Here is a 15,277-nt window from a genome sequence, read left to right on the forward strand (position 1 = left end):
ACTCCTTGCATAATTGTACAGAAAAAAAACTGTCAGAGCATGCTGGCAGTTGTAGTCTTGCAACAGCTGGAGGCACCCGGCAACTCCCAGCATTGACGTACAGCAAAAAGCTGTCAGTGCATACTGTGGGTTGTAGTTGTGAAACAGCTGGAGGCACCCCGGCAACACACAGCATTGACATACAACAAAAAGCTGTCAGGGCATGCTGGGAGTTGTAGTCTTGAAACAGCCGGAGGCACCCAGCAACTCCCTGCATACCCATACAGCAAAAAGCTGTCAAGGCATGCTGGGAGTTGTAGTTATGAAACAGCTGGAGGCACCCTGGCAACTCCTTGCATGCCCATACAGCAAAAAAAAAAAAAACTGTCAGAGCATGCTGGGAGTTGTAGTCTTGCAACAGCTGGAGGCACCTTGGCAACTCCCAGCATTGATGTACAGCAAAAAGCTGTCAGTGCATGCTGGGAGTTGTAGTGGTGAAACAGCTGGAGGCACCCCAGCAACTCCCACTAGCCCAGACAGCAGAAAGCTGAGAGCAGGGGGAGGGCAGCGGCTTACAGGAAGTAAGCGCAGGGAATCATTGGAAATGTAGTTTCTATGACACAGCTGCTCACTGTTCGGGCGACAATAATGGGAGAACGGCTGGGCAGATTCGGACATAAGACAATTGGTCTTTCCAAGGTCTTTTTCTAAGGTACCAGCGCTGCAGATCTCCTTTAATGTGCTCCCTTCATTAGCAGTACTCGCACACCTGCTGTTACCCTGAAGGGGAGGTATCTAGGTAAAAAGCCGCACCCCCACAGCAGGAGTAAGCCTCTCCCGTTCTACAGCTTCTCCATAGAGCTGCACTGGGCGTATCACGTGACATCCCTGGGCTTGTCCATTAGGGAGGGGACACGCTCTATAGATATGAATGGGTGCTGTGCTCAGTTCAGTGTATAAGCTTGTGCCGGCTCGGTCTCCCTAGTCCTCTTCCCGTTCCTCCCCCCGTACCCAGACATGGTGGTCATGGGAGCCCCCAAAGTCATCTTCATCCCTGGAAACCAATCCGAGCAGAGCGACTGCAATTCCCTGGCGTCCGTCATGTTACCCATCCACAGCCCGTCCAGCCCGGAGTCAGCCAACGGCGATGTCCCCCCCAGGAAAAGACAACGACTGACCCATCTGTCCCCGGAGGAGAAGGCGCTGAGGAGGTGCGGTGACCCCTGTATTATACACATGGCTGCTGAGTCCTATAGGGAGAGCAGCTCTGTATATAGTGACACAGGATACTATGGAGCCGGCAGCCGCTCCCTTCTAGAATGCACTTCAATCTGTCACTGTCTTCCTGTTACCTGATCTGTCCTTATACACAGGCATTATTCCCCTTTCTAGAATGGAGTCAGTAAGGTCTTATTATCACTAGGATCTTTGTGGTTATGGTCCTGGATCCGATCCATTGTAATGTCTTTGCCTCACTAGGATCTTTGTGGTTATGGTCCTGGATCCGATCCATTGTAATGTCTTTGCCTCACTTGGATCTTTGTGGTTATGGTACCAGATCTGATCTATTGTAATGTCTTCTCACTAGGATCTTTGTGTTTATGGTCCCTGATCCGATCTATTGTAATGTCTTTGCCTCTCTAGGATCTTTGTGGTTATGGTCTTGGATCCGATACATTGTAATGTCTTTGCCTCACTTGGATCTTTGTGGTTATGGTCCCAGATCCGATCTATTGTAATGTCTTTTCTCTAGGATCTTTGTGGTTATGGTCCCTGATCCGATCTATTGTAATGTCTTCTCTCTAGGATATTTGTGGTTATGATCCTAGATCTGATCTATTGTAATGTCTTCTCTCTAGGATCTTTGTGGTTATGGTCCCTGATCCGATCTAATGTAATGTCTTCTCCCTAGGATCTTTGTGGTTATGGTCCCAGATCCGATCTATTGTAATGTCTTCTCTCTAGGATCTTTGTGGTTATGGTCCCTGATCCGATCTATTGTAATGTCTTCTCTCTTGGATCTTTGTGGTTATGATCCTAGATCTGATCTATTGTAATGTCTTCTCACTGGGATCTTTGTGGTTATGGTCCCTGATCCGATCTATTGTAAAGACAGTTGCTAATCTATAGAACACTTTTAAACCCATTCAGCTTTGAATTGTCACTGTTTGTTTATTTTATAGAGATACAGTTTATGTAAAATTCCTTCTTGCAACAACTTGGGTTAATGTAGCACAACCCTGATATTGTTACGATGTAACTTTTAACCGGTTTAACACATTGAAGTGTCACATGACAGAAATAACCATCTAGTACTGAATGTCCCCCCCCCCCCCCCCCCCCGCCCTGCATTCCCAGAATTTCCTCTTTCCTCCCTGTTTCTGGTTAGACTAGTCATCCTCTCCCCCCTACCCCATGTTGTGGGGACTGTTGACATTCCAGTTACTGTCTGCTGTGTGGGAGGATGTTAGCTGATCTTGCCTGCGTGGCAAGTAGGGGAGCTGGCTGGCTTGACGTCACTGGGAGCCATGAATAAATATCTATCTGCTGAGTTTAAGCCTATTACCTCTTCCGGGAACTTGTGCAATATGTGAACATTTCCTTCACCCTGTCAGTGCCGGAGCACCCCAGGCTGTGCTGCACACAATACATTATTAATTTCTGGCCAAATATTGATGATGGCTAGAGATGAGCGAACTTACAGTACATTCGATTCGTCACAAACTTCTCGGCTCGGCAGTTGATGACTTTTCCTGCATAATTTAGTTCAGCTTTCAGGTGCTCCGGTGGGCTGGAAAAGGTGGATACAGTCCTAGGAAAGCTTCTCCTAGGACTGTATCCACCTTTTCCAACCCACGGGAGCACCTGAAAGCTGAACTAATTTATGCAGGATAAGTCATCAACTGCCGAGCCGAGAAGTTCGTGACAAATGAAATTTACTGTAAGTTCACTCATCTCTAATGTTGGCAAATCAGGAGCATTTAAAAGGAGCCATTGGAGTTGTCGTTTTGCAACAGCTGGAGCCACCCTGTTTAGAAAACACTAATCTAGAATAGTGTTACTCAACCTGTGGCTCTCCAGCTGTTGCAAAACTACAACTGCCAGCATGCCCGGACAGCCTTCGGCTGTCCGGGCATGCTGGCAGTTGTAGTTTTGCAAAACTACAGTCATGCTAATTGGAAAACACTACTCTCAGTGTTCCTCCAGCTGTTGCAAAACTACACCTCCCAGCATGCCCGGACAGCCAAAGCCACAGATTGAGGAACATTGCTTTTCATTTTCTGGTGTTTATCCTCCGTATAAGAATGTATTCACATCACCATTTTGTCCTATAGTCCCCGTAAACGGTTTTGTATATTAAAACTTTATGCTGCCATATGGGAAACCGTATACATTGGCTTTCCATACAAAACCGTACACACCAAGATGCATCCGGTTGTGTACGGTTTTGTGCTTGTACGTTTTTGTTTTTTAACCGGACAGTAGACCATAGTCTACTACGGTTTTGTGTCCTGTTTCAAAACCATATATGTACCGCATCCGTTTTTTTGTTAACATCAAAGTCAAAGCGTAGGTGTGAGCAGTGGCAGAAGTGGGTGTTTTTTTTTTTTTGTTTTTTTTTTTGTGTTATGCGTTTTGTCTGAAGTGGTAACCCTTCTGAAAAGTACTTCCCTTGGAATTTCAATAAAACAATGGAATCTTTATTGGAATTAACTTATTTTTTTATTTTATTAAAAAACGTACAATTATATATTTTTATTAAAAAAACGTACAATAATTTTTTTTTATTTTTATTACAAAAACTGATGCAACTTGACATCAAAATTCAAACTGCACATGGTTTTCAAAGAAGTTTGCATACTGTTTTCTCTGTTTTAGAAGCATACATTTCCTTTAAAAAAAAAAAACAACTCATTCAAAACAGTATGGCAAAATTGTAATGTGAATGCACCCTTACTTAGGCATTCGCATCATGTTTTTGCAATTCAGTTTCCGTATCAGATTATACCGTATACGGTTTTAAAAAATGATGTCCGGTCGCATCTGTTTTTACGCAGAAAAATTTTTTTTTTTAACTTTGTTCCCTCCGTTATGAATAAAGTTTTCAACAAAAAAGATTCCAAGAAAAAAAAACTGTGCAAAGTCAAGAACGGTATGGTGAAAACCGGATGGGACCATACGGTTCTGTACGGTTCCCATTGACTCCCATGTAGTATACGGTTTTTCACCCGGACCAAAAACTGTGGTAGGCTACGGTTATGGGTATGGGGGAAAAAAACCTGACAAAACCGTACAGGATGCAAAACGGACACAACCTGATGCATTGTTTTTCAATGGAGAGTCACTGCATACGATTTTCAATACAGTTTTCACATTGAAAAAGTATACTGGAACTGTATTGCAAAAACGTGGTGTGAACCCGGCCTTAGATGAAATGGTGAAACCATATGCTAGTTGTATAGTGTGTGCCCTGCCGGGACGCCCTGTAATGCCCTTGTTGCCTTGTCAGTTACTTTTCTTTAATCCGCTGAAGACGAAAATAAAACTGCCAATGTGGTGAATGCCCGGCCCAGAATAGCCTCGTGGAACTGGCAGTTGGCTAAAATGAGGAAATGAAGCAAAGATTTTACAGAAGTTCCATGCACCGTAAAGATCTGTTCTTCCTCATGATCAGGACGGTTATCTATTGCGTTGCGTACACTGCCCGAGTTGCATGCATAGATATATTTTTGTTACTTTACTTTTTTTTTGTTGTTGTTTTTATTCTTCTCATGATGTTGTTTCTGGGAACTTCTGTCCCGTAGGTTTATAAATGAATGTCTAGATCTATTAGATATAGCTGCTAGTTACTGCAGAACATATGTTCCGTAGATCTCAGCTGCTAAGTGGATGGACATCTGCTGCTCTTTGACACCTACTGTTCTGTGTTCCGGAAACACAAGCAATTGATGGCTGACAGCAATGCTACCAACACAATGGGGGAGATTTATCAATATTGGTGGTGAAAGTGGTGCATTTACCCCTAGCAACTGGTCATCGTGCGGCAGAACACGCCGCTGCTAGGATCGCTCAGGAATGCGCTGTCTCATAGACGGCAATGCATTTATGTGTGGTGTCCGCAATAGACATGTCACCGGAATTTGAATTTCCACGCCAGATGTTTCCGGCGCTGAAATTCTGCTATGTGACCAGATCAGCAGAATCACACTGGATTCAATAGGGCTCTGCTGCTGCCGAATCCCTGTGCAGAATTCCACATGGAAATTCTGCTTCTGCCGTGTGAACATGGCCCCACTGCACGCTTCTGTAACCTTTTCCATATGGACTGACAAGTACCCCTTAATTTCTGTTGTTTAGATGAGGATAGTAACAAGGCCCTTTGAGGGGTTTCTAGTTCACTTTTTCATTGGCAGTAGTTTTCATTTGGGGTTTTCTTCTCCCCCAGATGTAAAAACAAAGGGGGACATTTATCAAAACCTGTCTAGAGGAAAAGTTGCCCAGTTGCCCATAGCAACCAATCAGATCACTTCTTTCATTTTGCAGAGGCCTTGTTAAAAATGAAAGAAGCTAGCGGATTGGTTGCTATGGGCAACTGGGCAACTTTTCCTCTGGACAGGTTTTGATAAATCTCCCCCAAAGTGACTTCTTGTCCTGGTTGTTCTCACCAAACCTCCAGTGTTTGTCCAGCAACAGCTTGAACTTGTCTTCTATGTTCTCCTATAACTATGGGGAGATTTAGCCAAACCTGTGTAGAGGAAGAGTGGGGCAGTTGCCCATAGCAACCAGTCAGATCACTTTCATTTTTCAAAGACCTCTTTATAAATGAAAGCGCGCTGATTGGTTGCTATGGGTAACTGCACCATTCTTCCTCTACACAGGTTTGGATAAATCTCCCCGTTTCATTTTAAGGGGTCGTTCATAGAGGACAGATGACATTAATCCATAAGCTTGTCAGCTTAGCATATGGTAGTATCAGTAGGGTATTACCTTATGTTACATAAAGATTAACTGGAGAAGCGAGTGTTTCCTAGAAGAAAATGGATAATTTCTCATTCTCAACTACTTAATTTAGCCATTTCTGTGAGGTTCTTCTCACATTGTGTAGTCTGTCAGGGTAGCTCTTGCATTTAGCTACGTGGCGTCTGTCAAACAGAGACGTATGGAAAAGCACGACAGCCTGCGCTATTCTATAAATGTAAACCACTCATGGAGACCGCCAGAACAAAAGTTACACTATTTGGGTCTCCAGGAGATCCCTGCTGAATACAGTATATGGGCACCATAAAAACTCTTACATCTGTTATTGGGAAAGCTGGATGACAAGCCATTGGGCTCCCATTACAGTTTTGACATTTGCGCTTGGCTTTTAGACTCCAGATTAGAAAATCTGCACAGATAGTTGGCAATATGGAGGAATGTAAAACTAAACTAATTCTACATTTTGGGGGAGATTAATCAGAGGAAATGTGGTGCAGTTACCTATAGCAACCAACTAGATTGCTTCTTTAACTTTTCAGATGCCTTTAAAAATAATAAGCAATCTGGTCGCTATAGGCAACTGTACCACTCTACACAGGTTTTGATAAATCTCCTCCCCCCCCCCCCTTTAAAGGGGTACTCTGCCCCTAGACATCGTGTCCCCTAAGATGTCTGATCACGGGGATCCCGCCGCTGGGGACCCCCGCAATCTCCCTGCTGCATTAGTTTAGAGCGTCGGGTGCAGCGCCGGAGGCTCGTGACGTCACGGTCGTGCCCTTTCAGTGTAAGTCTATGGGAGGGGGCAGGAGCCTTCGCATCGCCATTCGTCCGGTATAGAGCGAAGTTCATTCCGTGCTCCGGATGTCTGGGGTGGTGCAGCCCAGATTGTGGGGGTCCCCAGCGGCAGGACCTCTGCGATCAGACATTTTCTCCCCTTTGGATAGGGGATAAGATGTCTAGGGGCAGAGTACCCATTAATAAGTATAGGAAAGCAGGGTGACAGGGGATATGATGATGCTTATAGAGTACTTTTTGTATTTTTGTGTAGTGTTAAGCAATGAACTACAGAATCTAGAGATCATGTGAACTCTAACATCTGTTTCTATAGTTGCTATATTAATCAGTTTGAGAATCTTGTGATGCGGTTTTCTAATAGTACACCATGCGGGCACCTGTGTACAGGACATCTGTTTATCTCTTTCTCCGCGTTATCATTTAGCTGATGCAACACTCTGTAATTTCTCTCCCTTAGACGTGATCGTACTTGATCCTGACGTCTCGCATGATGTCTCGCATGTGCTGGAATTATTAGACTTGTCTATTTCCTTTTCTTACAAGTTACAGTGAAACCTTTTAAGACACAACCCCAAACTGCATTGAATAGTGGTCTGCTGGGAGGCAGATTATATCAAAATCTATGATGGAAATAAAAATCTGGTCTAAATAAGATGGATAGATGTGCCATATGCAAACTATATACACTGCAGCCATCTTATCTCCACATGGTTACCTTTTCTTTTTTTCATGCCCTTGTCTGGATGTTTTGCTCTTTATCACAGACTTAACATATGTCATTTTTTTTTCGTAGGAAATTAAAAAACAGAGTCGCAGCCCAAACAGCACGCGACCGAAAAAAAGCCAGAATGAGCGAGCTTGAGCAGCAAGTGTTAGATCTGGAATTGGAGGTAATATAGTGCATTTCATTGTCTGGCAGAAACGTTTTACTATTTTAAGAACTTTCTATCCTGTGTAACAGATACTTAGTTACTTTTTCAATTATTTAAAAAAAAAAAAAAATCTCTGCACTCTTATTTACTGTACATTTGCATGAGCCTATTCACACAGCCCTCCCGTGTGTATCACAATAGTGTTTGGTATGTTAATGTACCCTCCCTCCCTGCCGCCACCCTATAGAAGGTGTATGGAATTTCACCTCTCAGCCTCCGTCTTTTAGCATTGTATCTGTTTTCCCCATCTTTTCTTTAATGGTGGATCTCACTTATTCACTTACTTTCCCTTTTATACCTTAACATTGTATACCTCCAATTATAAACATGATTTCGTTCTGGTCGGATTCCATATGAAAAACCAAAATGCAGCTAGACCTGATTTTTCTGTTTTGTCTTCCAGAACGAGAAACTCCTGATCGAAAATCAGCTTTTACGAGAAAAGTCACATGGATTGCTGAATGAAAACCAAGAGCTAAGACAGAGATTGGGCCTTGATGCCCTGGAGGTGAAAGATGAAGAAGTTGAGGTGATTATCTACGTAGTGAAGTCAATATGTCTTGTAGTGTACAGCCAGTACTGTATCTAATTCATGTGTCCTAGATATAGATAGAGAGAGATATATATATATATATATATATATATATAGATATATATATATATATAGATATATATATATATAGATATATATATATAGATATATATATATATATAGATATATATATATAGATATATATATATATAGATATATATATATAGATATATATATATAGATATATTATATATATCTTATATAATAAAAAAATAATAATAATAATAAATAAAAAAATTAAGAATATTTTTGCAGCAGAAAAGCTTCTTATACTCATAAGAATCCTGCTGGCTTTAAATACATCCTTTAAAGGAGTACTCCACTGCCCCAGTGTCCAGAACATTTTGTTCTGAATGCTGGGTGCGGGCTGTGGGGGTCGTGACATCATGGCCACACCCCCTCAATGCAAGTCTAGCAGCCGCCACGCCCCCTCCCATAGACTTGCATTGAGGGGGGGTGGTGTAACTTCATGAGGGGGTGTGGCCATCTTTAACTTTTCAGATGCCTTTAAAAATAATAAGCAATCTGGTTGCTATAGGCAACTGTACCACTCTACACAGGTTTTGATAAATCTCCTCCCCCCCCCCCCTTAAAGACATCACGACCCCTACAGCCCGCACCCAAAAATAATAATGTTCAGGACGCTGGGCAGTGGAGTACCCCTTTAATCCGCTTGTTAATAACGCCTGCATGTTGCTAGGTGTATAAGAGATTGTGATCTTGGGCTGTTTTCTGCAGTGCCTCCTCGGTATGTGAAACTGGTATAGCTCTGCAGATGGTTTTGCCCAGTTTGTAGGTAACCTTTCCCAAAGGAAATGTTTGCATGCCAGTTTTGGATATGACAGATTGTGTAATAGGTGGGGTTTTAGAATGAAGTCTTTTATCGCTGTATAATATGAGAACAGCCCTCGGGCAGTCGTCTACTTTTATTTGTTCTCCCTTCACTGTCACACAAGCTGTACTTCTAGATTCCACTTGCTTCCTTGTTTAGCAGGAAATAGGCTTCTCTGTAAATCAGGTTACTAGAGTTGCCAACTTCATTAGTTTTGCATACAATAAAAGGTGTAAGGAAGGAGTTTTCCATAAAACATGCAAGATTTCATGCTACGGCTTGTCAAAATAAAATCTAAAGCTGATCTATGCCAGGTTTGTCCTCCATTCCTTAAACTAGAGGCCCGATTGTATTTTTGTTGTTTCACCAGTTACTGTGAATTTCCAGAATTGAATGTCATAAATCTGTTTTGTTTTTCCTTGGGGTAACACGTAGGTTATAACCCAGGTGGTGTCAGGTTTGCTTCGTGAAGACATGTAATGTTCAACCTGTCTACTCTTCCATAGGTTCTGACACAGTCCAGAGAAGATGAGGTCAGGCCGGTGACCGGGTCCGCTGAGTCCGCAGCACTCAGACTATGTGCGCCTCTGCAGCAGGAGCAGGCCCAGTTGTCCCCGAACTTGACCATGTCTGCATGGATTCTGACAGCCCTGATTCTTCAGACTCTGAGGTGAGCCCCTACAGACTTCTTACTAAAATATATGATAGGAAGCATCTGCACCCATTGCACATTCTTTGTCAATCCATCTTACAGGTGCCATAAAATTTTAAAACCAATAAATACCGTATTTTTCGTCACATAAGACTCACCTAATTTTATAGGATAAAAATCTAGAAAATAAAGATTCTGAACCAAATACAATGTAAAGTATTGGACAGTGATCGTCAACCTGCGGACCTTCAGATGTTGCAAAACTACAACTCCCAGCATGCCCGGACAGCCGTTGGCTGTCCGGGCATGCTGGGTGTTGTAGTTTTGCAACATCTGGAGGTCCGCAGGTTGAAGACCACTGGTATAGGAGGTAGTACTCACGTGTCCCCGCCACTCCGGACCCGTCACCGCTGCCCTGGATGTCGCCCTCCATCGCTGTCGCCGTGTCCCCATCGCTCCGGGAATCCTAGCCCTCCGTCTCCGCCATCACGTCACGACGTACGTGCGCGATGACGTGATGACGACGAAGGAGAGCGCCGGCCATGCAGGGGATCCCGGCATGGAGTAGACACCGAGGAGGCAGGTAAGGTCCCTCCCGGTGTCCTGTAAGATGTTTGGGACGCCGCAATTTCACCATGGTGGTCCTGAACAGCCCGACTGAACAGCCGGGTTAGTGTTATTTTCGCTTCAGACGCAGCGATCAAAGCTGTCCGAAGAGTTAATACAGGGCATCACTGCGATCGGTGATGTCCTGTATTAGCCACGGGTCCCGGCCGTTGATGGCCGCAGGGACCACCGCGATAGGACAGGTATTTGCCGTAGAAGACGCACCAACTTTACCCCCCCCCCCTCCAGTTTTGGGGAAGAAAAAGTGCGTCTTATATGGCGAAAAATACGGTAAATGTTATACATTATTTTTCGTTTTTTATAAACAAATATTATAACATTTATTTGTTTTAAAAAAAATGTTATGACACCTGTATAATGGATTGGCAGAATGTGCAATAGATGCAGATGCCCACTAAGAAGCCCCTCAATCCTCCTCCCATCTTTATCAAAAGTACATTCAGTCAATCTGTTCTCTAAGAGATTATATAGAAAAATGACCCTTAATGTTCATGCTAGGATTCTTTGTACAATTTGAGATATTCCAATTTTTGCTTCCTTTTTAAACATAAACTGTGCCCCCTATTTGCTGCATGTGGCCATAACCCTCTTGGGAATTCTGCAGTGATTACATTAGCAGCCCCCAACTCTGCTTTTGTTAACTGGTTCTTTTGGTGGAATGGTACACATGGACCAGCAGGCAAGAACAACAAACAGACTGTTAAATCAATAGAAAGATTAAAACAATAAAACATTTAGAAGGTCAAACAATCTGCCACTAAACAATTGAATGACCTTTTTAAATGCTAGATAATGCAGAGTATTGAAGCAATGCCAAATAAAACATTTTAGTATATTCAGTATTTGTTCTGTTGATTATACTGAACAATTGGACATTGTCTTAAGACTTAGCAAGCTTAAAGACTGTGGGGGGGGGGGAGGGGGGGGGGGGGAGTGTGACTAAAACGTAACTTTTAATCTAATTCTCATAAAAGGAATACAAATACACGTGAATGTAAAGTGTGGGGTGGAACTGATGATGTCTCCCCATCATCAGTTCTACCCCACACTTTACATTCACATGTGTTTGTATTCCTTTTATGAGAATTAGATAAAAAGTTACGTTTTAGTCACTCCCCTCCCCCCTCTCTTTATATTAATTGACTGGGAGTTTTGGTACTTTGGTTGGTAGATACCTTTTTGTATACATTTTCTACGTTACTTTATCAAGCTTAAAGAGTACCTCTCATGAAAAACTTTTTATATATTAACGACGGCAGCTCTGTCCTCCAATGTTCACACGCCACTCTGTATGACAAGTGCAATGCCAAACAGAGAGGAGGAGACTCAGAAGCTGCTGTCCCTGCAGTGTGCTGAGCCTGTATGCGTGCTCCCGAGAGGGATCGCAACATATAGGAAGAAGAGCGGAAGCCTGCCCTGGCAGGCATCAGATGACGTCGGGCCTGCTGGGCCACGCCCACTTCCGCCCCTCACACACTGCAGAGAAATGAGCTCCCGAAGAGATCTGACATAAGGTACTTTTAGGGGGTTTGGGGAAACATTTTAGTGCAGGAATACAGTTAGTAAGGGACAGATGGGGAGAGGAATTAGGAAGAGTGTACATGATAGGTACTCTTTAAGCAATCCACATTGGCCAACTTTTTCTATAAGAGTTTTCAGCTGTGAAGAAATTTACAAGAATATATAAAACCTAAACGTTTACATTTTTTGTTTTGCAGTCTGATATCTTGCTGGGCCTATTGGAAAGCCTGGACTCAGACATGTTGCTCACCTATGGAGAAGATTTGTCATGGAACCAGCAAGAAGAAGTTAATGGAGTCGAACCAGATTCCATACCCTCCACCCCATCTTCTCCTTTGGGGACCCCACCAATCAAGCTGGAGGCCATTAATGAACTAATCAAATTCGACCATGTCTACACGAAGCAGCATTGCTCAGAGCAAGACTCCGAGCTAGAAATTGAGACCAACGTTGTTATTAAAACGGAGGAAGCAACTTTAAATCCTTGTATTGACCCCATCAGTGTGAAACAAGAAACCCAAGAAGTTGAAGTCCCACCTGTCATTGACACACAGAGCTTTTTGATCTCTGCTGAAAACATTGTGGAGAAACCAGTAAGCCTTCTGGAGACAGGCAGTGACTCTGGCTATGAGGGCTCCTCGTCACCTTTCAGTGATATGCCCTCTCCTTTGAACTCTGATCAGGCGTGGGAGGACACTTTTACCACTGAACTTTTCCCTCAGCTTCTCAATGTCCACATGCACCAGGCCTGTTCTCCCTCCCCTCTTGATGATCCCACTCTTTTCTGGAATCCCAGCCCAGACTTCGATGATGAACCATTCTAAATGCTTTTGTGTGTTTTCCACCGTCCACAGACAGACTAATATTTATCTTCGACTTGTATTTTTATGACAAAAATTATATTACTAAAGTATTGTATGGTTAATTCCAAGAGAAACAAGTATGTGCCATCTAACTGCTTTGTTAATGAACATTGCTGGTAGATCCCATTTATGACCTCTCACCAATATGTAAATTCCCAGCAATTTAGTAAAAATGTTGCAATTAGAGTTGAGCGAACTTACAGTAAATCGGCTCGTAGCGAACCTCGCAGCTCGGCTGTTGATTACTTTAGTCTGCATAAATTAATTCAGCTTCCAAGGGCTCCAGTTGCCTGGAAAAAGTGGATACAGACCTAGGAGACCTAAGACTGTCATCCCGGACTTTTCCAGGCAACCAGAGCCCTTGGAAAGCTGAACTAATTTACACAGTCTAAAGTAATCAACAGCCAAGCTGCGAGGTTCGCTACGAGCCAATTTACTGTAAGTTCTTTCAACTCTAGTTGTAATGTCTAGTAGTCTGTGTGGGGCAGATGCTTTTGGTTGGTTCTTCAATGGTGACACGTAATAGGAAACTTTATCTGACTATCTAAACCACATAACCTGTGTAATGTTCAACACTTGCAGTTCTTTTTCTGTTTCCTGAAACAACAGCTAGAAAGGTTAGCTGGTTCTAAGATACAAGACTATTTTCTTAGTTGGAGTGGTTTCCAGTTTACTGAAATCTAGTCATCCACTGGAATAGTGTACAGATAAAACTCTTGGCAATGCTTGACTATGGGGAAAAAGTAGCATGTGCTCATTGGTATCACTACAACCTCTGAGTCAACTGCCAGCACCAGTAGGGCACCATCTAGGTAACATGGCAGCATGTTGTGTGACTCAGTAGGGACATATTTGGGTGTTTTCAAATTTATACATTTCACAGAGATACAATGAATGGCCATTTCACATTTTGTTCCCAAAGCCTTTTTTATATGAAGTTTTATTTTATTTTATTGCCCAGGTGTTGCCTCCTTCATGAAGGCAGTTTTTTACATTTGTATTAATATGTTCTGTGTATATAGATGAGTTCCACAGTAGGGGTAGTAAGCTTTTAATGAAAATCTGTAATGTAAAGTTGAAATGCCCCTTGTTATCTCAAATCTATATATTGTTAAATTTACTGTGTAAATGAATTCATCGGGTGTATAGTCCCTGCCCTTCTTGCTTATCTTAGGTTTAAGTTGCTTCCTCCGTTTTAAATATTTAAAAAATATTAAAGAAAAATTTAATATTTATATTTTGTGTTGTCTTCTGTTTTTAAATAATGTGTAAAACACTCCCTACTGTGGACCTTCTCCGAGTCTGTCAACCCACTGATTCTACTTTTATTCATATTACAAGAGGGTTATATAGTGATATGTGGAGGATAACTGCGCTATGTGAAATAAGACTTAGTAGAAGCTGAGAAGAGTATCAACTCACAACAGAGCAGCCCTAATGCTAATAAGATGGCTGTAGTCATTAGACAGGCTTTATCACTTAGCAACCTACACGCTGTTATTCATATTGGGCATGCTATTGCCACAAAAGCTGGGTCTCCACATTCCTAAGTTAAATGTGACTTGAAGCCTTGACAACAGGATGATGCTAGACCAGCTTTCAATGGACCTGCCAGCAGAAAAAATGTTTTGTTTGGGCATATGCACCAATGGGAGATTGCATCTTCCTGCAATGATAGTACAGATGATATTAATTAATAATTTCATTGCACAGCCTACATAGCCCCAACTACTCTATATTGCCTCAGTGTGTACTTCTACTTTCCTTTACATCCTGCAGCAGCACTCATTGGATTTTGGCAATTAACCACTTGGGGGGGGGGGGGGGGGGGGGTATTTTTGCACTGCTGACTGTAGTACCTCGTTGTTACTGAAAACTAGTTGTCTGGGTTCCCCAATATCCAGCCTGTAGTACTTCACAAACGTGGTCCTGACATTTTCGAAAATGTTGTGGATTTGAAAACCCCACAGTGCAGAGCGGTTGTTTTAAAAAGGAAATATTAGTAAATACAGTGGGAAAAATACCTGTCGGGCGTCAACCCACAAAGAAAACTATACTGCACGCTTAGTAAATCAGGACCATTATCTGTATTCCCCAGGTTGCTACAATTACAATGATCCCTCATTTGTATAGTTTCCGTCATGTTTTACTAATTTCAAAAAAATGAGTTTCCTCCGTTTCAACAGTCCCTATACCGCTCGCATCAGCCTCCCATTAATTTTATTGGGATTCTGCTGCATTGTTCACATATCTAAAGTTTTGTCACAGAACATCTAAGATGAAGTTGGATTCTGGCAGAAAACTAAACGTCACAAGTAGAGATGAGCGAAGTTCCAGTAATTCGATTTGTCGCGAACCTCGCGGCTCGGCATTTGCTGACTTTATCCTGCATAAATTAGTTCAGCTTTCAGGTGCTCCGGTGGGCTGGAGACTTTCTCCTGGGACTGTATCCACCTTTTTCCAGCCCACCGGAGCACCTGAAAGCTGAACTCATTTATGCAGGAT

At 42.6% G+C, this 15,277-nt stretch overlaps 1 protein-coding gene across 1 annotated transcript; it reads left to right on the forward strand.

Moving 5' to 3' along the window:
- Window positions 1–867: 867 nt before the first annotated feature.
- Window positions 868–13,652, forward strand: XBP1 (X-box binding protein 1). Its single transcript, XM_056537228.1, is given in 7 exon segments — window positions 868–1,190; window positions 7,547–7,643; window positions 8,089–8,208; window positions 9,269–9,295; window positions 9,628–9,669; window positions 9,672–9,779; window positions 12,107–13,652. Coding segments are annotated over 7 exon segments (1,215 nt in total). The 5' UTR covers window positions 868–996; the 3' UTR covers window positions 12,734–13,652.
- Window positions 13,653–15,277: the final 1,625 nt, after the last annotated feature.

The sequence above is a fragment of the Hyla sarda genome, chromosome 1 (assembly GCF_029499605.1).
Source record: "Hyla sarda isolate aHylSar1 chromosome 1, aHylSar1.hap1, whole genome shotgun sequence".
NCBI classification, from domain to species: Eukaryota; Metazoa; Chordata; class Amphibia; order Anura; family Hylidae; genus Hyla; species Hyla sarda.